General features: G+C 36.4%; 1 protein-coding gene across 2 annotated transcripts; it reads left to right on the forward strand.

Annotated features, from left to right (window-relative positions):
- Positions 1–559: 559 nt before the first annotated feature.
- PCNP (PEST proteolytic signal containing nuclear protein) lies at positions 560–24,014 on the forward strand. Of its 2 annotated transcripts, none has more exons than XM_078065522.1 (5): positions 560–695; positions 6,878–7,092; positions 10,174–10,248; positions 15,160–15,215; positions 23,367–24,014. In XM_078065522.1, exons 1-5 carry the CDS (start codon positions 569–571, stop codon positions 23,404–23,406), a joined length of 513 nt encoding a protein of 170 aa, XP_077921648.1. In that variant the 5' UTR covers positions 560–568; the 3' UTR covers positions 23,407–24,014. The 2 variants fall into 2 exon arrangements, with proteins under 2 accessions (XP_077921648.1, XP_035964893.2); XM_036109000.2 differs by lacking the exon at positions 23,367–24,014 and adding an exon at positions 16,354–18,180 and having other exon boundaries at positions 561–695.
- The last annotated feature ends 739 nt before the right edge of the window (positions 24,015–24,753 follow it).

Genomic DNA, 24,753 nt, shown 5'->3' on the forward strand with positions numbered 1-24,753 from the left:
AATTCTGCATTGGACTGTTGTAGGGATTAAACAAGATAGTGTCTGACACAAGAGGGCGCCCCATAAATATTATGTTTTGTTTTTAGGACTTTTTTTTTTTAAGTTTTATATATGTAAATAATCTCTACACCCAACATGGGGCTGGAACTCAGGAGCCCAAGATCAGCCCCACGCTCTTCTGAGCCAGCCAGGAGACCCCACTGCCCTCCTTTTTTTTTTTTTTTTTTTTTTTAAGAAAGCACAGGTGATCCAGAAAGACCAGAATGAATAGAGCAGGCTCGCTTCAGGTGTAGTCACACCCTGGTCTGCAGAAACCTTACATGATTCCACCAACGTTTGCAGAGTGATGCTCCCATATCTCCCCCACTTCTCCGGACCAGGAAAACCTAAGCAAGCTCCAGTCAAGTCCCTAACCAGTCTTCCATAGACACGCAGCCCAACCTTCCCCGCCCTTCGTTCAGAGGCGACTCGCAGATGATGTCACATTCACTTCCGTTTCCAAAACGGCCTCTTTTCACTTTCCAGGGCCGCTCTAGGCTGCTGCCTCGCCAGCTAGCTCCGAAACTCAATGGTTGCTGGGCGGGGCCGTGACGTCCTTGGCGTGGCTGCAGGGGAGGCCGCGGCGGGGAAAATGGCGGACGGGAAGGCGGGAGAGGAGAAGCCCGAGAAACCGCAGCGAGCTGGAGCCGCCGGAGGTGAACACAACCCCAGCGTCGCGGGCTGCGTGGGATGCTCTGGGCCTTTCTTTGAGGTCCCCGGGGTGGGGGGAGTAGGATGGGAGCGAGAATGGGCGGATCTGGCGCTCACCCGGCCAGGTGCTGGGCCCAGACGAGACCCGGGCACGCCCGGCGCGGCCCGCTGGGGTCCGGGCCCACATCGCTTCCTTGCCGGGGGAGAGCCGGCCACTGTCCGTCACCTGCTGGCCCCACCGGAGGCCCTGCTTCCGAGGAGAGGGGAGATGGGTACCAGAAAGGGGGACCGAACTCGGGGTGGGACCAGGAGCGGCAGTGCAGGAGCCGCTACCGCCACACCGGAGACGCACATCACAAAACACACGCGCACACACACAGTGGGAGTCACCGAGCAGTGGCTGCAGGAACTGGCCGCAGGCCGAGTTTCCGACGGTGTTGGCCTCTAAGTTACACCTAGGAGTTAGTTTGCTTCTCCCTTTTCGCCGAGGAGGTCGACGATCCCGGCCTTTTCTCTTATTTTTAAGCCGAATATTGACCCTGTAACGGGATGGGTCGAGGTGGAGGGAAAGAATACCTTTGCCTGCCCGCTGGTTTAAGCTGCGGGGTCTAGGGTTAGGGTTTGATTGCTTTTGAAGTGTCTGCTTTTTCTTAGTTAGGCTGTTGCCAGCTAACTGCATGACAGATATTTAGGTGGCCTAATAGGCTAGTGTGACTTTTCCTGTATTTTGTTATGATGCTAACTCAGGTTACAGCTATCTCCATTCTGTATCCTCCACCCCTGTAAATTTGGGCCTTGTGCATGAAGGTAAAGAAACATCTCTCCAAGCCCCCACCCCCCTTTGTCGCAACAAGGCAAGTAACTTAACACGTGCGAGGTGATCATAATATCTTTAGAACGTTTTAAGTATTACTCTCTATTCTGACTCCCTCAAATCTTATCCCTGAAAATATTTAGTTTGAGAAAATACCGAGGATTAAGAGCATATGAAGGCAATTATTAGGACCTCACTAACATGACGTTTAATATGAATTGCCTTGGGAACAAAAACTGAGAAAAGCGTAATATTCAGTTACTTAATTAAACAGCAATTTAGACCATATAGTACTATCTCATTAGGGATGTTTTTTCCCCTCAAAAATCGTTTTGGAAATTATTGAGTAAAATGACATAAAAAATCAGTAGTTTGAGAAAAAACAAAGATCTGCAACCTGAAGAATCTTAACTGGCTTTTAGACTATCTTTTAACTTTGTAGAACAGCTTTTTAAGTGTCTTGAGAGTATTAAAGATGTGTTTAATGTGTTGCCAAAATGTACCTTAAGTGTCAGCATAACCAGACTGTAATTTATCCACCACCCTTTCAGTTAGGGATAATTAACTCTGTAGTATGAATGTTGAAGTTTCTATTGTAGCATGTTTTTGTATGTGGAGTGGTAGTATAAAATTAACTGGGATGATTGATATCAAAAGTTATGGTACCCTTATTGGTGATTTAGACTAAGTACTATCCCTTAATAACTTTGCCATAATTTGCCTTGGATGTGCCTGCCTTAACAAGAAGATAGTACTGTTGCATAGAAATCATTTTTGAATGTCAGATATTTTTAATGAATTTGTACAGAGAAATCATAGCTAAAACATTTAATACTGTGGATTGGCTGAATTGCTAATTTTGTGGCAAGTTGGCACTATTTTGAAACACTCTCAAGTTTGTCTTAGGAGCTTACCTAGCTGATTTTTAGCTCCTGTTGAAGAGTCCAGTAATTGGAAGTGTAATTTTTTCTAAGTAGCTATGAGTGAATTCATGTCAGTAAGAGAAGCTATTGAACTTGCTCTCACCCTAAAGAGGAGGAGAATGCTAAGGATAAGGCTTTGGGCAGATTTTTATTCTCCCTTCGGCAAAATTTTTGTGGCTCCTTGAAACTGAAATCTTAGAAAAAAGCTGTCCATATCATAATCATGGCCATCTTGTGCTGTTTTAAGCTATCTAATAACTATTTTAATGAAATTGACATTTCTTCTGCCAGCCACTAGGAGGGTCTTGAATATGTTCTCATTTAAGCTGTACACCAGTCCTTTTGGAGAGGTAGCTATGTGCCCTTTTTTCAGATGAAGCTACCAGAATACAAATGGGTCATGAAGGATATACCCTTATGGACTTAAACTTTATTAGGTACTTCTTTTTCATAGTAAGGTAACTTTGTCCTCCAAGACCTACCTTTCCTCTCCAGCTACTCAATAGAAAAGAAAAAAAAAATGCCAGTACCACGTGTAATTTGATTTCACATTAACTACACACTTGTTAGCTCAGAATGAATGCAAACTAGATAAAAACCCCTTTTATTAAAATATTCCTTGATAAAGAATCTAGTACTTTTATATAATTATATTAATGTTTTGCTATCAATTGTGATTTTATTTTTAGAAAACTGATCACATATTTACTCATTCTTTAAAATATAAATTATGTTAAAAAATAAAAATAAATAAAATATAAATTATGTTGCTAAAAATTTTCACATTGCTAATCCATGGTCATCTAAAATTTTTGTTTTCCGTGGTCCAAAATACAAAGATCCCATTAAATAAATAGAAAACAGGAATTCTTGATTAAAAGCCCCCAAATGCTAAAGTGTAGTACATGTTGTATTTAAAGAAAAACACCTTAATGGACATAGGAATTAATGTTTATATTTAATGATATATTTCAAAGTTCACATTAGGTTGAAATAATTTTCTCTTCTAATGAACTATATATATAGACTTGTCCAGTCACATTGATAATAATATAGATTTGGCTGTCACACTTTTCCATTTTCATTGCTTATTCCATTTGCTTTATTTCCTAAATGTTTTGTATATTTTACTATATAATTATTAGAGGAGAATTACCTAAAAAGAAAATAAAAGCTCCAATCTGTGTGACACATTGAGCCATTTAAGGCTAAGTAATGAGTACTAATAGTACACCCATCTTTTTCTTCACTCCTTTTCCCCCATCTTTTCACTGAAGAGTGGATATTTTCTAAAGCTGTTGAGTATCTATAAATGCTTTAAAAAGAAAAGAAAACAACAAACTTAAGAGTTGAGCACAGCCAGACAGTTATTTACTATGTCCAAAAATAATTTGCTGGATTTGGAATCAGTCATGTTTGTTTTATTATTATTTTTTTTTAAGATTTTATTTATTTGTCAGAGAGAGACAGAGCACAAGCAGGGGGAGGGGGCAGGCAAAGGGGGAAGCAGGCTCCCCATTGAGCAAGGAGCCCAATGTGGTACTCAATCCTAGGACCTGGGATCATGCCCTGAGCCAAAGGCAGACGCTTAACGGACTGAGCCACCCAGGCATCCCTGGAATCAGTCATGTTTAGAAATGACCTGCCAAACATAATATGTTCCATCTCCATTGTGGACCTGAGATGTGGGTGGTCTTAATAGATTGCCTCTTAAGGTGACAAGAAAGCATATGTGAATAAAATTGAATTTTGATTTCACATTAATTAGTTGATTACTTAATTAGTGGTAGTTTTCCCAACTCCCCTGTTCATGCTCCCTTTTCTACAGTAGTGTCCATAGGTATTTTCCCTATAGCATCATGGGATTGGACAGATAGTATTGTGTCCCATATATTATCACATACTAGTTCAGCCAGCTGTCACACTTAATGGTATTAATATATAGTAAGATTTACGTTTTTCACTTTGTTTTATACTTATGCTTTAGCTTTTCTAGATTCTTTTTTTTTTTTTTTTTAAGATTTTATTTTTTTTTGTTTCACACAGAGCAAGCACAAGTAGGAGGAGCAGCAGGGCAGAGGGAGAAGGAGAAGCAGACTCCCCACGGAGCAGGGAGCCCGATGTAGGGCTTGATCCCAGGACCCTGGGATCATGAGCTGAGCCGAAGGCAGACGCTTAACTGACTGAGCCACCCAGGCACCCTGTAGTTTTTCTAGATTCTTTGTTCCAGAATTATTTTCTGGGTAAAAGGAGACCTAGAATTAAGAAAAGATAGGGTTTTTTTAAAGAACTGGAAATCTTGACTAATTATGTATAGCTCTTGGGTCACAGTTCAAAGAGCAGAGTATATTGCAGTCAAGATTAAATGTTCTTTATGCTATTTGTTTTGATGTTTTTCGGAGTTTGTGTTTGCACAAAACTTGTGCCTTAGTGTATAGATTGTTTCTTTATGTAAACCCAGTGCATTTTATATATGTTTCTATATGTTCCCATATATAGAGACTGTGTTTTCAATTTTAGTCAGTCACAAAGAAATAGTTATCATTGTTTAGGTTCTACAGTAAAACTCATACTTGATTAAAGCTATAAATAGAATGCAGAATAAAATTTAGGAGGTACCTGGGTGGCTCAATCGTTAAGTGTCTGCCTTTGGCTCAGGTCGTGGTCCCAGAGTCCTGGGATCGAGCCCCGCATTGGGCTCCCTGGTCGGCCGGAAGCCTGCTTCTCCCTCTCCCACTCCCCCTGTTTGTGTTCTCTCTCTGTCAAATAAATAAATAAAATCTTTAAAAATATAAATAAAATTTAGAATAATGCTTTTAGTTCTAAACTTAGGCTTTGAAAAAACTAATGTTGGCATAATACTGTTTTTTTTTTTTAAGAAATTCTAAATTAATTTTTTAAAGATTTTATTTGTTTATTTGAGAGAGAGAGGATGGGGGTTGGGGGACTGAGGGAGAGGGAGAAGCAGACTCCCCGCTGAACGGGGAGCCCAATGTGGGACTCTATCCCAGGATCCTGAGATCATGACCTGAGCTGAAGGCAAACACTTAACCGACTGAGCCACCCAGGTGCCCCTAGAAATTCTAAATTGATTTCTGTATTTCAGCTATTAAATATTGATCTTACATTCTTTAGGTGCTTTTGTAATTTCATATCTAAATAAGTAAATGGCACCTCCAGCAACCATTCCAGTGCTATCTTTGTCTCCTGAGGAAATACCAAAGCCTAGTCCTGCTTAATTCCCCTACATTGTTATTACAGCTTTCACCCCCTGTCCAAAGGGAATAAAGAGTTCCTGTTATCTTTCCTCTAAACAAAATCAAATGTTCTGTTCAAAGTGCTTATTAATCTAGAGACCTCATCCTTCCAAAATTATATAGATTGAGAGCTATAGCCTCTGGATTTTATAATCTGTTACTTATCCATCTATTTGTGTTTGATTTTCCACTTTTCCCCCATTCTAGTTGTTTGTCCTGTTAACTTGTTGTCAGGGCTATTGCTTAGAGCCTAGTGTAGCAGAAAACATTCTATAGGGTGAATTGGGGAAAGAAAATAAAATTTTTAATCAACCAGACTTCTTCTATCTTACCATTCAGTATGCTCTTAAATAGCCTTCTCCTCTAAAGGACTAAAGATACTCAAGATGCAAACTTATTTTGTCATTGATTAATACAAATACAAGCAAAATTACTGAAAGCCATCTTACATTCCAAATCTACATATGTATGGCTTCTATTTGAAATTATAATTAGCTTGTCTTTCTTTCATGAGAAAAAGTAGTGTGTAAACCTAAGTATGATTGTTAAAATAGGTGATAATCAAGCTTTCAGAGTAGAATTAAATTACATAAGAGGGAATGACTTGATGTCTTCCTTCAGTTTCCATTTCAACTCTAAAAATTGTGTGAGAGGTACGTGAGGAATACATCACTCAAGAAACTTACTCCAGGCTGTATTAATGTTGTAGTTCTGGTAATAATAGGCCATTCATAACTAGGTACTTTTTGTATAACTAGTACTACATAATTGAAGAATGTCAGAATTTATTAATCAAATGTATTGTTCTGTGATGTGACCAATTGCTCACACACTAGTTTGTGTAGAAGAATTCATAGACCTTAATTTCTAAAAAGCAAAATCCCACAAATGACTAGATTATTATATAACTTTTATAATAGTGTTTAGTTGAAGGGTCTTAGATTTTGTGAACTCTATGTTTATAATTTTAAATTGCTCTGTATTTTATGCTAGTTAATTCATGGGAGCCTCTCTACTGGCACACAATCTCAGTTCCTGCTGTATACTCTAACAAACAGTGGAGGAGACTGTTGGGTCAGTAGGTGACAACTGCAGAGGTATCTTCCTTATAACGATGCTTTTTGAGGTTGCTGCTCCCATCAATCTGCTCAGTAAAAATAGCTCATCTTGGTAAGTTGTTTCGACTTCACCAGGACCTGAAGAAGAAGCAGAAAAACCTGTGAAAACTAAGACTGTTTCTTCCAGTAATGGAGGGGAAAGTTCCAGTCGCAGCGCTGAGAAGCGATCAGCTGAAGAAGAAGCTGCAGACCTCCCAACAAAGCCTACAAAGATCTCCAAGTTTGGATTTGCCATAGGTAGTCAGACGACAAAGAAAGCCTCAGCCATATCCATCAAACTTGGATCAAGTGTGAGTTGTTATTTTACCTGTATGATGTTCATAATGGGACTTAAGAATTTTTGTTTCAGGAACCTGCTATTGGGGGTTATGGTAAATCCAGTCTAAAAAGGTATATTAGTGTGTGAACTTACACGTAAGTATTTAAGAAGTTACCAGCTCTGCATTCAGGAATGGTGTGGAAAAATTATAACTCAAGAAAACGTTTTTAAAAGGTTTGGAAGGAGCAACTATTATAAGGAATATATGTGATTTATAAAGTAACAGCTTAGAATTTTTTCCAAGTTGAGCAAAAACCTCTGAAAAATATTTTCAGGAAGAATTTCGGTTTATTTTTCTTATCTTTTAATTCCAGTAATATTAAAAATAATATCTCTAGAAATCAGTACTAGTGAGGTATTACTTAATAACTGCTTCTTGATTACTTCGGAGCTACAAATGGACATTGAGCCCTGTATATCCTATGACAGATCAACTTTTGAGCCCTTGTTTTAAATATAAACCTTGAATTAATTTAATTATTAACCATGGAGTATCTGGAAAGTTTTAAAATATTAGATTGAAACATATGAAGTTTCTAGATTTGACTATTTCTGACCTACAAAAGTGACAATTTCATATGTTTCATATGTTTCAACCACATAGATCTTTAAGAAAAAAATGTTAGGTAGTGTATTACTCTTAGCTTTAGAAAATAGTTACATTCTTGTGTAAGGAGAATAATCCTAGAATTATTAGGATTATTGCCTAAGTTGTTTATTCATATCTGTTCTGTGAAAATTAATGCTCATTTGCCAGATGCATAGAGCTTTATTTTTGCATTAGATGTTCATTCAGAGATCTCAGAAATATGATACGAATCAGGTTCCCGTTAGAGTCTGTGTGTTTGAGTTACACTCTAGTTTTAAAAGAGCTACCATTTCTCAGAACCCCTACTCCTACCCTAATGTTGTTTTGCCTTTTTCTTTCTTCCTTTCTTTAAAAAATTCATTCTGGACAAAAGACATTCAGCTTGTAACTTCATTACTTCATGACTTTTCTTCCCATTTGAGCTGATTTTTTCTTTTCAGTCCTTTTTTTAAATAAAGTTGCATAGACCAACTGCATAAATATTTGTGGGATTTTTTTGATAGTCATTAAACATGTATTCTTATGTACACTTCCATATAGATGTTATTCTTGATAATAGATTTTACTGGGGTCAGCACACTCCTAAACTAGATATCTAAATCCCTATTTTTTCTAAATCATTAACATGATTTAGTAATTGCTGATCATTTTAGATGGGAGGGTTTTGTTTGAAAATGCCTATTCAATAAAACTTTTAATCTTTGGAAAACAAAAACCTGTTTTTATAAAGTAAACTTTAGTATAAACACAGTCATCTTGGGGAAGTGAGTTTTAAGATAACAAAAAATAGTTGAAACTATCCTTTTGATTATATGATTGGAAAAGTAATTGATCAACAGGCACTTACTTGTGTCATATGCTGTATGTACAACATCAGACACCTGACATCTTTAAAAAAAGGATATTTCTAGAGTCTCTATGCATAATCTCCAAATTAACATTTTTTATTCCTTCAAAAGCAAACATTTATAAAAAGTGTTTGTGTTATAGAAGAAAGGGTGGTTCCTTTTGTTTCAGTAGATCAGAGAAGATTTCACTGATGAGGTGATGTTTGAGTTGGCCTTAACTGTAGACAGGAGGCAAAGGGCATCTCAGATAAAAAGAATTTTGTGCAAAAGCAGTTTGGATTTGAAGCCATTCAGGAAATTGTTTGTAGTTGGAAAGCGGTATGCAAATGTAGGGATAGAAAGCCCCCCAGATGAGACCATAGAACGGAATCATAAAGGACTTACATAATATAGTTTGGTTTTATTCTTTAGGTTCTAGCAGAGCTATGGAACTGTTATATGGAAACTTTTAAACAGATTTGTATTTTAGACATATCACTCTGGTACCGTTATAGGGGATTAGAGGGAATAAACACTGAAAGGTGGGGGGATGGTATTTCTAACAGTAGCTGAGGCAAGTAATGCTAAGGGGCCTTCGGTGTCGGTAGTTGATGGGAATGCAGAGGGAGATGTAGGTCTATTAGATAGAGATTTAAGCAACAAGACTTTACAATAGAATGCAAGTTGAGGAAAAGGTTTTCTGGCTTGGGTACTTAGAACACTGTGAAATTAAAGTACCCATTGGGTCTCTGAGTGGAGCTAACTAGTCGGCATATGACATCCTGTTTGGGGCAGCCATTGGATTTGGTAGTTAAAACTATGGGAGTGAATGGAGTTGACTAGGGAAGTACAGAGAAGGAAAGGAAAGATCCCTAAAGATAGATTCTTGGGTGTCTGTCATTTGGCGGGGGGAACGGGGAAACGGAACAAAAGATCAGAGAATTAGAATAGCATCTAAAAAGCATTGTCAGAGAAGTCAAGGTAGGAGTGTTTCAAAAAATAGCAGGTGATTAGAGTCAAAGGCGGCGCACTGGTCATTGGTGACCCTATAGAACCAAGGTTACCCGATTCTAGGTGAGTGAGGAGCCATGGGGGAATGAAGGAGGAAGCCAGATTGCAGTGGGTTATCGACAAAATGGATGGTGAGAGGATGAAGGTAGTGAGGACAACTGACGTCAGAAACTTAGATTAGATAGAAGAGAAGCATGTTTACAGGCTACAGGTCAGAAAGCTACCCACTAGAGAGATGAGTCTTAGTGTCTTTTATGTTCTTTCTCAAGGCACACTGCACTTCATTTTTTGTTACTGTGGGAAAGTAGTACTAATCATTTTCTTTTACCTTTTCCAGATACCCGTTAGCTACATGATACTGTATATCCTGACTAGAAAATGTTTTACAGGATGAAAACAAATGGACATATAATTAATAAAGTTAAAGCTACCCGTTGATAACCACATTTTTAAAAAGAAAAAATGGATTTTTTTAAAGTTTGTTCTGAGTTCCTTACTATATGTTTCTATGAAAACATAAAATCAAGTCTTTGAAGATGTTATTTGTATCATTAAACAAGCCTGTATAAACATTATGTGATACTTTTAACATTATGTGATACTTTTTAATGTGTTTCTTCTTCAGAAGCCTAAAGAAACTGTTCCAACGCTTGCTCCAAAAACCCTTTCAGTAGCAGCAGCTTTTAATGAAGATGAAGATGTAAGTCAACACCTAGTTTTGTTTATTTTACTTTAACCAGTTAGTTCTTAAAGGAAGATGTTAGTGGCAGATTGTAGGTTGTACTAATGGTACTAGAGAATTTAGTAATTCTGAATAGTTTTTTGTGTGTGATGCCTGCAAAATCTGGATATTTCTATTTATTTTATTTGGTTGTAGGATTATTTAAAATATTGCCTTTGGGAGCAATGAACTTAAGAATCAAATCAACAGGGGCTTCTGGGTGGCTCAGTTGGTTGTGACTCTTGATCTCGGCTCAGGTCTTGATCTCACAGTCATGAGTTTGAGCCCCATACTGGGCATGGAGCCTACTTAAAAAAAAAAAGAATCAAATAAACAGATGCTTATTATGAACAGTAATAATACACATATGTGCTAGGAAATATGTAGGGTCCAAAAAAAGAAAAATTTAATGCTGCTGCCTTTAATAATTTTATAGTTGGAGTCTTCAGTGATGAGACATCGTGCATGCATGCAACTTCAAAAAGGCAGCTGTAATGCTTTCTTCTGGTATCCCCATGAAGAATAGCAAATAGTGCAGGTGATTCTGCCAGAAGTCTATTCAGTAAGCACGTGTTCCAGAGTGAGCATTACTTATCTGCTGTTCTCTTAGTTTCCTTATGCCTTAGGCATAAGGCAGTCTTAGTTTCCTCATGCCTCTCACAGTGCCCCCTCTTATGCTTATGAATAACATATGATATGGAATTTTAAGCATTATTTTGACTGATTTTTTTCTTTGGTCTCTGACTTTCGAAACTAACCCCCACTTAAAATGTGACCCCATTGTATAACAGGTGTTAACAGGGTACATGAGTAATTGCTCCCAAAACAGTATGGTTAAGAATTATACATTCAGAGGAGCATACTGTGGGCTGAAGTGATTGGGAAGAATATATAGAGAAGAAATAGGAGTTGGATACCGAAACATTAGGCAGTGTTTTGACAAACTGAGGAATACCTTTATAAGCTAAGAGTTATAAGAGTAGTAAATACTTAGGAGCTGCATTTGACTGGACTGGAGATTTTTGTAGAGAAGTTTGAGCAAGGATGAATATGGAATATTTGGAGCCCAAATCAACAGGTAAAGAATTACTGTAGTTATCACTGTATTCTTTGGACTTACTCATCGTACACATTGGGGTGATTTCTACATGCTAGGCACAGTGAGATTACAAAGATAAATCAGACATGTTCCTCTAGGAATTCAGCCTAGCAGGGCATAAAATAGTACAAAATAAAAAAAGTATCTGAAGATATAAAGTGGTGTGGAAATTCAGGGAAGGAAGAGAGGCCAAGTAACTAGATGCAGCAGCATGGAAAGACCACGACCACTGGACTGGCAATGGGAAGACCTGGATTCTTTTCCTTTCTTGTCTAGTTACTAACCAGTAGAAAGCCTGTGAATAAGTCACTTTACCTTTTTGGAGCCTTAGTTTTTCAGCTGTAAAATGAAGGCTTAGTTTAAATCATATATTTTTAAACTAGTTCTCAGAGTTCTGGGATTCTGTGGAAATGTCTCAGGAGTTACTGTGGTGTTAGGTGATCCCTAACAAGCAGGGCTCTGGTTTCCTGCCCCCTTTTCATTTGTAGCTGTTCTTTAATTTGTTTGATACTTAGGGACCCAAATAAGATTTTTTTGAGGAAAAAAGTATTTCAGCCCCTCAAAAAAAGTTTGAAAAGTACTAATTTAATAATATTTAATGTTTTGTCATGATTCTTACGAGTTTAGGTAGCTTTTTTTTTTTTAAAGATTTTATTTATTTATTTGATAGAGAGATAGCAAGAGCAGGAACACAAGCAGAGGGAGTGGGAGAGGGAGAAGCAGGCCTCCCGCTGAGCAGGGAGCCCGATGCTGGGCTCGATCCCAGGACCCTGGGATCATGACCTGAGCCGAAGGCAGATGCTTAACAACTGAGCCACCCAGGCGCCCCTTTAGGTAGCTTTTTGGTATGTACAGAATGTATGAGGGAAGGATAGTATAGGAAGAAGGGGAACAGCATGTGCAAAAGTAGAGAGGCTGGAAATGGTAAGCTACGTGATAGTACTGGCTTACTTTGAATGCCTAACAGTTTGGATATCTTTTCACGTAACTTTATTTTATCCTTCATATATTCCTTTGAATCGTGTGATGTAGTTATTCCTGTTTTGCGAATGGAGAAATTAGCAAGTTGATGGTAAAGGATATAAACTTTAATTTGTCTCTTAGATAAAAGAATGTGTGCATCTAAAATCTTCATCTGGTTTTTCTTTTTTCTGCAGAACATAGTTAAGTAACCTTGGATATATATCTGAGCCTCAAGCATGTTGGACAATGAGGGCATCCATTTAATTAATTTGAAATTTAAAAATATATTTTATATATTTTCAAAAAAATATATTTGAAAACAAAATATATTTATATCTATATAAATTATCTATATAAATTTATATCTATATATTACATCTATATTAATATAGATATAGTATCTATTATAGAGATAGTGTTATAGCTATATTAATATAGATGTAGTATCTAATATATAATATCTAATTATATCTATATTAAATCTATATAAATTTATATTTATAAAGATATATTAATATATCTATATTAAAAATATAGATCTCCTTAGTCTCCTTTAATTTGGACAACTCTTGGTTCTTTCTCTTTTATGGCATTAACATTTTTGAAGAGTTCAGGCCAATTATTTTGTAAAATATTCCTTAGATTGAATTTGTGTGATGTTTCCTCATGATTAGATTCATATTAACTTATTTTGGCAAGAATACCACAGAGGTGATGCCAAGTTCTTAATGTTATCATATCAGGGAGCACATGTTGTCAGTATGTCCCATTACTGACAGTGTTAACCTTGATCATTTGATTAAAGTGATGTCTGCCAGATTTCTGTACTTTTCAAATTACTGTTTTACCTTTTGTAATAAAAATTTATTTTTGGGAATATGCTTTAAGAATACATGGGGGCGCCTGGCTGGCTCAGTCAGTAGAGCATGTGACTCTTGATCTCAGGATTCTGAGTTCAAGCTCCGTGTTGGGTGTGGAGCCTACTTAAAATAAAAAAAAAATAAGATGAACCATGAGAGACGATGGACTCTGAAAAACAAACTGAGGGTTCTAGAGGGGTGGAGGGTGGGAGGATGGGTTAGCCTGGTGATGGGTATTAAAGAGGGCACGTTCTGCATGGAGCACTGGGTGATACACACAAACAATGAATCATGGAACACTACATCAAAAACTAATGATGTGATGTATGGTGATTAACATGACAATAAAATAAAAATATAAATCTTATAGAATAAAAAAAATTTTTTTTAATAAAATAATAAAAAATTAAATTTATGGGGCGCCTGGCTGGCTCAGTCAGTAGAACATGGGACTCTTGATCTCGGGGTCATAAGTTTGAGCTCCAAGTTGGGTGTAGAGGTTACTTAAAAATAAAATCTTTAATTAAAAAAAAGAATACATGAAAATATATAATTTTTTAAACACTCCCATGAGTGTCAGCATCCATTGATGATTCCTGCCAGAATCAATTTTTATAAATGTTTGCCAAGTGGTGATTTTTCTCATTGTTTTATCTCTTTTATATTTATTGTCTCTTCCTGTAAGGGAGAGCTTTCCCTTATTTATATAAGTGTAAGCTCATGGATTCTTTTTTTTTTTTTCAAGATTTTATTTATATATTTGACAGAGACACAGCGAGAGAGGGAACACAAGCAGGGGGAGTGGGGAAGGGAGAAGCAGGCTTCCCACTGAGCAGGGAGCCCGATGTGGGACTGGAGCCTGATGTGGGACTTGATACCAGGACCTGAGCCCAAGGCAGACGCCTAATGACTGAGCCACCCAGGAGCCCCTCATGGATTCTTTATTCAGTAGGCAGTAATGCTCAAATTATCTCAGATTTGACCAGGAGAAACTCCTTTAGTCTAGATCTTAAGGACACTCTTTTAAAAAAGAATATTTAGGGGCTCCTGGCTGGCTCAGTTGGTAGACCATGCATGTGATTCTTGGTCTCGGGGTCATGAGTTAAAGCCCCATGTCAGTCGTGGAGCCTACTTAAAAATAAAAAAATTGTCTCACCAGCAACATTCATACATAAAAACAGATCTAAAAAGAATTTAACTTATCACATATCTTTTCAACATCTTTAGAAGTATAGAAAGAATGAACTTTAAAGATACCTTTTTAGTAAAGGAGACATTTTTAGAAGGAGCAATACCATAAAGTTGTTAAGAATCTTTGCTTTGGCATCTAGCTGTTTTGCTGTTTATTAGCTTTTTAACTTTAGACAAATTAACCTTATTTACCTCACCTTTAAAATGCAAATGATGATAATTATAGCTACCTAGCAGGATTGTTAGGTGTTTTTTTTGTTTTTCTTTTAAAGATTTATTTATTTGAGAGAGAGTCGGGGAAGGGGCAGAGGAAGAGAATCCCAAGCCAACTCCCCCACTCCCCCCCACCCCACCACAGCATGGAACCCAGCTCAGGGCTTGATTCCACCACCCTGAGATCATACCCAAACTGAAACCAAGAGTCAGATGGATGCTCAACCAACTGAGCCACCCAGGTGCCCTGAGGATTGTTAGGATTTTAAAAGAGAGTGCATATTAAAGCATTTAGCACAGTGTGTACTGCATAGTAAACAAATGGTTTGGATTTTAGAATGTCAGGTTTTTACCAGATTTTTTTCTTTATGCAAAGCCAGCACACTTGAAGATTATGTGTTTCTTTTTAAAATGTAGTTAAGATAAATACTTTTCTCCTTTTACCAAGATTTATAGTATTGAAAGTGCTAGAAGACTTAGATACAAAATTTAGTATTACTAGTAATCAAGTGAATTTAATAAACATGTAACACATCTCTGTTTGCTTTTTTTTTTTTCCTCCAGAGTGAGCCAGAGGAAATGCCTCCAGAAGCAAAGATGAGGATGAAGAATATTGGAAGGTATATATTTTTTTATAGATATTGTAGAGAATGATCTTTTAAAATGATCTTTATTGTTTGGGCTTTTCTTGCATATTTAGGCAAAACAATTTTGTTTTGTGAGCTGTCAGTGATCTTATTTTCTCTCCTGGTAAGAGAAATTGAGTATCTTATGAAAAAATAATAATTTTAAGGATATTTCTTTTCAGATACATGTAATCTGTATTTTCTTCAGATAGCTATGAGAAACGTTTCTGATTTAAAATTTAAGTTTTTTCAGTATAAAAAAGAAAAGGCTTTCACTCATTCACCTGTCATATTATTCTCACCATTTAATCTTGATTGTACATGTCATTTTTTCCTAATTAAGATGCCAAATACCAAAATTGGACAAGTATTTTAATTTTCCTCCATGTTTCTGTTGTCATGGAAATAACATACCAAGTTAACGTAATGCCCATTTTCTTGTATTTAAGATAACTTAGAGGCTAGTAAGGAAGTTCGGATTTAAATCAACCCATAGTTTGTCCCCATTTCTACCAAATTATAAACTCCCAGAGAACTAAGTCCATATGCAAGCATCTATATCAGACTTGGAGTCTAGGGTTCAAATAGGAACAGTCCCGGTGACTGCCTGCCCGCTTTCCTTTCATACTGGGACCTAAAGTAGGAAATACATCTGATCTTATAACCTTGTCTAAACACCCAGTTTGTTTGTTTATATGTTTAAAAACGTAAAAGATGTAAAACTGAAACAAATCCACAGTGACACTGAACCTTTCTATGTGTAATATATCTTCATGTTTTTCTTCTATTTCATTTTTTATAGATGCTGATGGCAAGCCATCAGTTGATTTCATGACCCTGTTAAAGCGTTTCAAGCAACAGTTCTAAACACAGTTGTGGTTGCCACCCTTAGCTATATGTCAGAATCACCTTAGGTGTTTGTTAAACATGCTGGTCTCTCAGACCTACTGAATCTGGAATTTTAGGACTGGGTCTTATAGAAAGGGTATTTTTTAAAAACTCTCTAGGGGCTTGTGATACTCAGCCCTTGTCCATAATAGGTACTAAATACAAATATGTTTTGAATGAGTTAAACACATGGCCCGAAAGGCTTTATGTAACTTTTAAATAAATTTCCTGTCTTTTAACACAGGGATACACCAACATCAGCAGGACCAAACTCCTTCAATAAAGGAAAGCATGGTTTTTCTGATAACCAGAAGCTATGGGAGCGAAATATAAAATCTCATCTTGGAAATGTCCATGACCAAGACAATTAAATGATGTGTTTTGAAATTGGGGTGTGGGGTGGGTGTAAAGTTAAAAGGAACAGTTTCCTTTTTTAAAGAATGGTATAAGACTATCTTTGGAGCCGCCTTTTTTTTTTTTCTTTTTTTTTTTTTTTAAGATTGAGTGGTACACTAATAAATGAGAGTTTGAAATTAGAGGTAATTTATGTTTTATATACAGATTTCAAGACATTTGCTAATTTTGTAGTTTCATGTGATTAGTTTCCAAAGGTTACAGATAATAAAAAATCAGAAATGGTACCTTTCTAAGAATTGCATATTTTTTTAGACACAACTATTAGCACATTAAGAGGAACGCAAAAAGTTATTGTCTATTAAACTGCAAGCAGTTACTCTTAACTCCCTTATTAACCTAAAGTGTCTGGCTCCCAGGAACAGCCTTATAGAAGAGGGAGTATTGTATTGGGAGGAAAATGTTACTGGACTATTGACTGAAAGTACGTTAGATAAAATTAAAATACAGCTTTTTTTTTTTTTCCTAATGGGCATTTGTTTTGTTTCAAGTCATCATAAACTAGAGATTATTGCATTGCTATCAGTTGGTACAGATGCTTAGCTCTTTAAAATTTTTTTTAAAATTTTATGTAAATTGTTGAGTATTTGAAATAGCCCACTTCACTTTAACGGGTCTTGTCTACCTTCATTAGTCTTCAAAGACCATTTGCTACCAAAGTAAATCAGTATTTTGAATGTGCTTCTCTTGGTTTTTGTTATTAGCTAGTTCCTGTAAGCATTTCCACCAGATCTTGAGGCAAATCATAAGGAAGCTGTTTCTTTTAAAATACAAACCACCACCAAAAATTTAAATGTACATAATACTTAAATATTTGGCTGTTTTTATTTTTAAAAGGTAGAAACACCAAAAAAGCAACATTGTATGAAGATGAAAATGAGAAAGATGCACTTTCTGTAACTTTGTTAAAGCTTAATTTAAGTTACTAACTTGTGAAAGCGAGTTTGATTTGAACTTAATACAAGAATTCTTATTTTAGTACAGTAATATGGTTTATTTGAAGTGTATACATATTAACCAATGGCCTCTCAAAAGCACATTTTAGGTACTGAAGATAAAAAGAAAGAAAATGCATCTTTAAACATATTTTATGGATTCTTTGACCACATATATGTTGTTAGATCTGTGTATTGTAGGGTTTTTTTAAAATTTTTGTATACGAATTATTTTTTAATGTGACAGTTATAAACACATCTTTAAAAGCGTAGTCACAGATAAAAGAAACACCATATAATGATTTCTTTGAATACTCCTGCAATGTTTAATTTGGAGGCAGCTTCAGACTATTTTATTGGTGGTAACTACTTGCTGAGCTCTTTTAATAGGTAATAACTCCAGAGAAGCAGCCTGTATATATTCCTAACATTTTGTTCATTTGCATTTAAGTTTAGAGTAAGCCCCAAGTAAAACAATGGAAATGTATATAGAACTATTAGTCCTTACATGATTTAATTATATCAAGATACATGAATTTAACTTGCTTTAATGTAGGCAGACTTTCCACTTTTGTCCATTTTACTGTTTATGTTAAAATAACATCCCTCTCCTACATATTCTTTTCTTGACTCAAATGAAATATTAACCTAAGGTCAAGATGGGAGAGAAACGACTGAGATGAATGTCTTTACTAAAATACCAATAAATTTGTCAAACTCAATAGTGTTCTTATTTTCTATTCTACATAATTGTTGCTGGGGTTTTTGTTTTGTTTTTTTATTTTTTTAACAAAAAAGACGAGCCAGATGTTATGATTGTTGCTCTTGCCCAGATTGTTGGCCAAAGTAATGGGAAATTTAAAATTAGTATTTATTGGAGTCTACCTAACTTAGCACATAGTTCTATAGCATTACAGTATCTGGGGTTGGAAAAGACTTAATCTAAATCCTCCCTCTCCTTCACTGCCAAAGTGTTTTCTGTCCTGTGCCGTAGAAAATCCTGCCAAGGCATATCTTTGGAAATCCCTAAGTGTTAGAAGGTATACATAGTGTCTGCCATCCATTGGCTCCATGTCATGTGTTTGAAATGTTTATACGGCTGCTGCCCAGTAGGTCAGGTCCTAGTAAATAAAAAATTGAGCTACATTTTAGAATTAAGATTCATTCCAGTTTGAATAATTACAGATGAAGGCTGTTTGTTTTCAAATGTTTTTCCTTCGCCCTAGTAATCAAGATTAGCTTGACTTAGCGTGGAGGAAAGTTACTTTCCTGGTCACGTGAAGGTACTTTTTTGAATTTTAAACTTCATTTTGAAAAAAATTTCAGACTTAACATTGTGAAAATATTACAGGGTATTTCCATGTTCTCCAAATGTTAACATCTTAAATAACTACAGGACAATTGTCAAAATCAGGGAATTAACATTATTATAATACTTTAATATTAATTACCTTGTACTGTTGTTCTACAGACTTTTTTCACATTTCACCATTTGCTCCACTAATCTTTCTAGTCAAAGATCCACTTCATTATCCCACATGGTGTAGTTGTCCTCTTTCTTTAATCCTTTAATCTGGGACACTTCATTGTTTGTTCATGACCTTAGACTTTTTAAAAAGGACAGGGAGGTTATTTGTAAAAGATCCTCAGTTGGGGGTTTGCCTACTATTTCCTCATGGTTAAATTGAGTTTATGAATTTTTGGCAAGAATAACACAGAACTGACGTGTCCTCGGTGTAGCAGCAAGTGCATGATGATAATTTGTCCTGTTGCTTACACTGTTAATATTGATCACTTGCTGAAGGTGGTGTCTGCCAGATTTCTCCACTGTCAAATTACTGTTTTCTTTGTAATTAGTATCTTGTGGGGAAATTCTAGGGACTATGTAAGTACCCTATTTCTCATACTGTTGCCCACTAAGAGGGCAGGCATTCGTGGTTCTTTTTTTTTAATAATGTCTTTTTTTTTTTTTTAAAGATTTTATTTATTTATTTGACAGAGAGAGACACAGCGAGAAGGGAACACAAGCAGGGGGAGGGGGAGAGGGAGAAGCAGCAGGCCCCCCGCCGAGCAGGGAGCCCGATGCGGGGCTCGATCCCAGGACCCTGGGATCATGACCCGAGCCTAAGGCAGACGCTTAATGACTGAGCCACCCAGGCGCCCCTGCATTCATGGTTCTTTTTTCTTCCCCCGTGGTTCTTTCCTGAAACAATTGTTAGTGTAGAATTTGCCAAGGGATGGTTTGCTATTTCCAACATTTCTTCTGATTTTAGTAGTTGAAATTCTGCTCTGAGGAAGTCCCCCCGCCCATTCATTATTTATTTATTTTATTTTATTGATAATGGGCCCATGTAACCTTACGTTATTCTTTAGGTTACGACCCATTACTACCATTATTTATTTTGTAGCTCAGAATGTCCCAATTTGCCCATGCAAACTCCTTTCAGTTGACCCTCGTGTCTTTTTGATGTTGCCATCCTTTTAATACTTAAATTCTGGCAACAAAAGATACACTGTACCCATCTTGGATTTTCTCTTCTCCAGCCCTGGAATTAGTGATTTCTCTAAGCATGGTTCCTTCTAGAGACGGTGGTCTTTAGAAATCAAAATAGTACTAGATCTCATTGGTACTGAGGTATCATTGCTTCTGGCCTGCTTAACAGAGCTAGAAAATGTGTGTAATATAGACACCTATATCTATTTCTAGATTGATGTATGTGTGTGTATCTCCAATACCAGGCCAACACCAGAGTTGATTCTAGTCTTCCTATATTTGAAACTTATCCAACAGTAAGAAATCTATCTGCAGTATGTTCACTTTTATTTGCCCAATTTGTAGAATACACAGAAAATACTTTCAGAATTATTAACCATGTATCTACCAATGAAAAAACAGCTTACCAGCCTGTGCAGTATTTGTGTATAGTTGCTTTTTTTTTTTTTAGTCTTACAGTGCATAATCAAAATACTGTTTCACAAAGTAATGTGGGTTCTTTTCTCAGTTACCCCTTTCAGTATGGTTATGCTACCCTTTTGTAATGAAATTAGTTAACTTGTTTTTGTTTGTATCTCACAATGAATGCTGCCCATTCTTTGTTAATTTGTGTTTTTTTTTGTATGTAAAATATTAGCATAGTTCTAAAAGTTAGAACTATACAAAAAGTGTCACTCCTTCCTATCCTTTCTAGCTCTTTCTCTTTCTCCTAGCCTTTCTATCCCGTTTGCACCTATCCCCTGTAGGTAATCTATTTCTGGTTTCTGTTTTATCCTTCCTGTCTCTTTTGAATAAATAGATGAGTGGTCATTATTTCCCTTTTTTTCTTACATGATATGTAGCATGTTATAGTTAACTTTTGTATTTTGGTGGTTTTTTCCTACTTTACAGTATACCCTGGAAACTATACCAGTTCATGGAGATCTTACTCCAAAAACATTTTTAACAGCTATATAGTGTGAATATACTATAGTTTATGCAATTACTCTTCTATGTATGGGCATTTAGGTCATTTCCAATATTTTGCCATTACAGTGCTATAATTGAGTAACCTTGTGCATGTGTATTTTCATATTGTTGCGATGTATCTTCCTTCAGGTAAATTCCCAAACATAGGATTGCTGAGTCAAAATATAAGTGTATATGTACTTTTGTTAGATTTTGCCAAATTCTCATCCAAAAGGGTTGTACCAAGTTTGTTTTCCCACCAGGAATGTATAAGAGTTCATGCCTCTTTTCACAGCCTTGCCAACAGGATGTTTAGGTCATGCTTTTTAATTTTTGCCAAATCAGATAGGTAAAAAATGGTATTTCAGATTAGTTTTGATTTGCATCTCTAGCTACGAATGAAGTAAGGTATCCTCTATATTTAAGGGCCATTTGAATATCTTTATGAATAGTCTGTTCATGTCATTCCCATTTTACTATGGGTTTTTGGTCCTTTCTCAAATTTTAAGAATTCCTTATGTACTAACTCTTTCTCTTTGATGTGTTATAGTTTTCCCAATTAATTGTCCTTTGGCTTTGATTTTGGTGCTTTTTTTTGTTTTTTTTTTTTGCAATGGAGAAAGCTTTCATTTTTTCTGTAGTAAACTCTGTTAATTTTTTATTGCCTCTCAATTTAATGTTAATATTTAGAAAGCCTTTCTCTATACTGATATTAGAGATGAATTTACCCGTGTTTTTCTTGTGCTTTTGTATTGTTTCATTTTTTTAATTTAAGGAGATGCCTACTAATTTGGAGCATATTCTTGTGCATTTGTGAGATCAGGATCTAATTTTAGTTAACTGGTATCTATGATAATAAGCCATCATAATCAAGAGCACTTTGCTTTTGTGTCTTTCAGGGCTGTTTTAAATTTTTTCTCCTATAGGTTTTGCATATTTCTTGTAAGCTTAGTCCTAAGTATTTAATCTTTATTGTTATTGAAATGAGGTTTTCTCTACCATTGTGTGCTGATTGTTTTAGGATATGAAGGCAATTTCTGTATGTTAATTCTGTGTCTTGCTATCTTACTGAATTCTCATATTGAGTTTTATCGTTTCTCTAGGATTTTTCAGGTATATCATCATATCACCTGCAAATAGAGTTGGTTTTAATTCTTTACCAGTTTCTGTGCCTCTAATTCATTTTTCTTGTCTAACTGTATTGCTTAATACCACTAGTACAGTATTGAATAAGAGAAATAACGGGCACCCTTCCCTTATTCTTGTTCTCAGTAGAAATGTTTCCAGTGTTTAACCATTAAATAAGATGCTGCCTTTAGGACTAAACATACTTTATCATGTTAAAAATATCCGTCAATTCCTATTTTTTTAAGTGCTTTTTATCAGAGATGGGTGTTGAATTTTGTCAAAGGCTTTTTGAAGATTATATCAAGGGAAAACTAATACGGACAGTCCCCACCTTACCAATGGTTTGACTTATAATTTTTCAACTTCATGATGCTTCACAGTGATAACACGTCTGGCAAAAAGATATACGTTCAGTAGAAACCAGACTTAGAATTTTGAATTTTTATCTTTTCCTGGGCTGGCAGTGTGCAGCTAGCTACCAGTCAGCCATTCAATCACAAGGGTAGACAACTGATACACTTAAAACTATTCAGGACACATACAGCCATTCTGTTTTTTGCGTTGAGTGCAGTATTCAATAAATTACATGAGATATTAGACACTTTTTTGTACAGTACACTTTGCGTTAGATGGTTTTCCCAACTGTAGACTAATAATGTAGGTGTTGGAGCACCTTTAAGTTAGGCCAAGCTAAGCTATGGTGTTTAGTAGGTTAGGTGTATTAAATGCGTTTTTGACTTAACATTATTTCCAACTCCAGTGGGTTTATGGGGCTGTAACACCATCCTAAGTCAAGGAGGATCTGCATAAAGATTTTAAGTGTGAGAACTCTCAGGTGTAGCAGAAGTAGCAACTGCTGGGACAATCTACCACCTTAGGGCTCAGGGAGTAAGTGAACAAGGGAAAGATTTAACATCTTAGAGGAGAGACCAAGAGGCCAAATTTCAGATATTTGAGGAGAGAGTGTGTTCCCTGCAGGGAAGAACAGCATACTGAGGGGGGCCCACCATCAACAGTGAAGACAAATTTTGGGAATCCCTGATTCCACTGCATGACAAATCCCTGGTAATATGTACCCTTCCACTCCTATGGGAATCGTTGGCTAGCAATGATTATTGCTTTTTGTTTTTATTTTTTGCTTCTTTTCATTGTCCTATACTTTGCAAATTTCCTACATCGATCCTACATTACTTGGATCATTGGAGAAATGAGTGAGAATAGAGGTATCCCTAAATAAGGTGAATTAGGTTAGCTGTCATTCTAGCATGTCTGAATTAGATATGAGAACTTTTTTTTTTAAGATTGATTGATTGATTTACGTATTTATTTATTTGTCAGGGGAAGCAGCAGGCAGCTGGAGAAGCAGGCTCCCCACTGAGCAGGGAGCCCGATGCGGGGCTCGATCCCGGGACCCTGGGATCATGACCTGAGCCGAAGGCAGATGCTTAACTGGCTGAGCCACCCAGGCACCCCTGTGTGAGAACTTTCTTAAACCAAAGGCTTTGACCCACATCACAGTAGATATCCACTTAATTAATACACATGGACAAAGAACTAATTGACAGCTGTGTACATTTTTTTTATGTAGTCCAAAAGTGCTGTTATCATAAATCTTTTTTCTTTCCTGAGAGTAAATCCTCCCTGGGAGCACTTTATCTGCAGTGTCCATTGAATTCACATTGCTTAATATTTAGAAAAAATAAAAACTGTTGTGTACTATGTAAAATATCAAGGATAACCACTATAACTTTACTGCAGGAACAGTTACCTGAACTCTTGAGTCTCTCACTGATATAGTATGTCATCCAAATGCACCACAAAATGCATTTCACTCGGAGTCTAGCATTGTCCTGATTTCATGCTGGTCATACACCTTGAGTTGCTTATTTCTGCTTCTTGCTTTCGGAACTCCATAACTAAATCATAGGTGCTGTAAGATTTGGATAGATCAATAGAACTGTGAATTTACCCACATAACCATGCCTCAAAATAAAACAAAGTTCCTATATAATTTATATACCTTGACTATAAGAAAAAAAAGATCAAAACAAGCAGAACACTTGAAATCCAGTAATGCAAGCAAAGTAACATTAAAAGAATATAAGTACTAATTAGATGTTGAAACATTGGCAAATGACTAAAGCAAATCTAACTGAAGATGCAATTTTTTTTTTTTTTGAGAGGCAGAGGTGAGGGAAGAGGCAGAGGGAGAGAGAATCTTAAGCAGGTTCCACACCCAGTGTGGAGCCCAATACAGGGCTCAGTATCACAACCCTGAGATCATGACCTGAGCCAAAATGAAGAGGCACACGCTTAACCGACTGAGCCACCCAGGCACCCCTGAAGATGCAAATTTTTTTTATTTTAAGATTTTATTTTTAATCAGTACACCCAGCGTGGGACTCCAACTTACAACCCCCACATCAAGAGTTGTATGCTCTACTGATGGAGCCAGCCAGGTGTTCCCGTGAAGATGCAAATTGAGAATGATAAGGTGTATCTGTGGGGACAGAATAGATGGGAACTCTACTTTTCTGCTCAATTTTGCTATGAACCTAAAACTGCTCTTTAAAAAAAAGTTTATTAAAAAAAAAATCAAGGTGTGAGTAGTGGTTTAGCTCAGTCACAAGGTGCCTCTCCACCATAAATATAATACTCAGTTGGATATAAAACCCTCAGAATATTCTAACAACACTGTTGTCATGCTGTGTGTGGATATCAACTT

The sequence above is a fragment of the Halichoerus grypus genome, chromosome 1, assembly GCF_964656455.1.
Source record: "Halichoerus grypus chromosome 1, mHalGry1.hap1.1, whole genome shotgun sequence".
Taxonomy (NCBI): Eukaryota; Metazoa; Chordata; class Mammalia; order Carnivora; family Phocidae; genus Halichoerus; species Halichoerus grypus.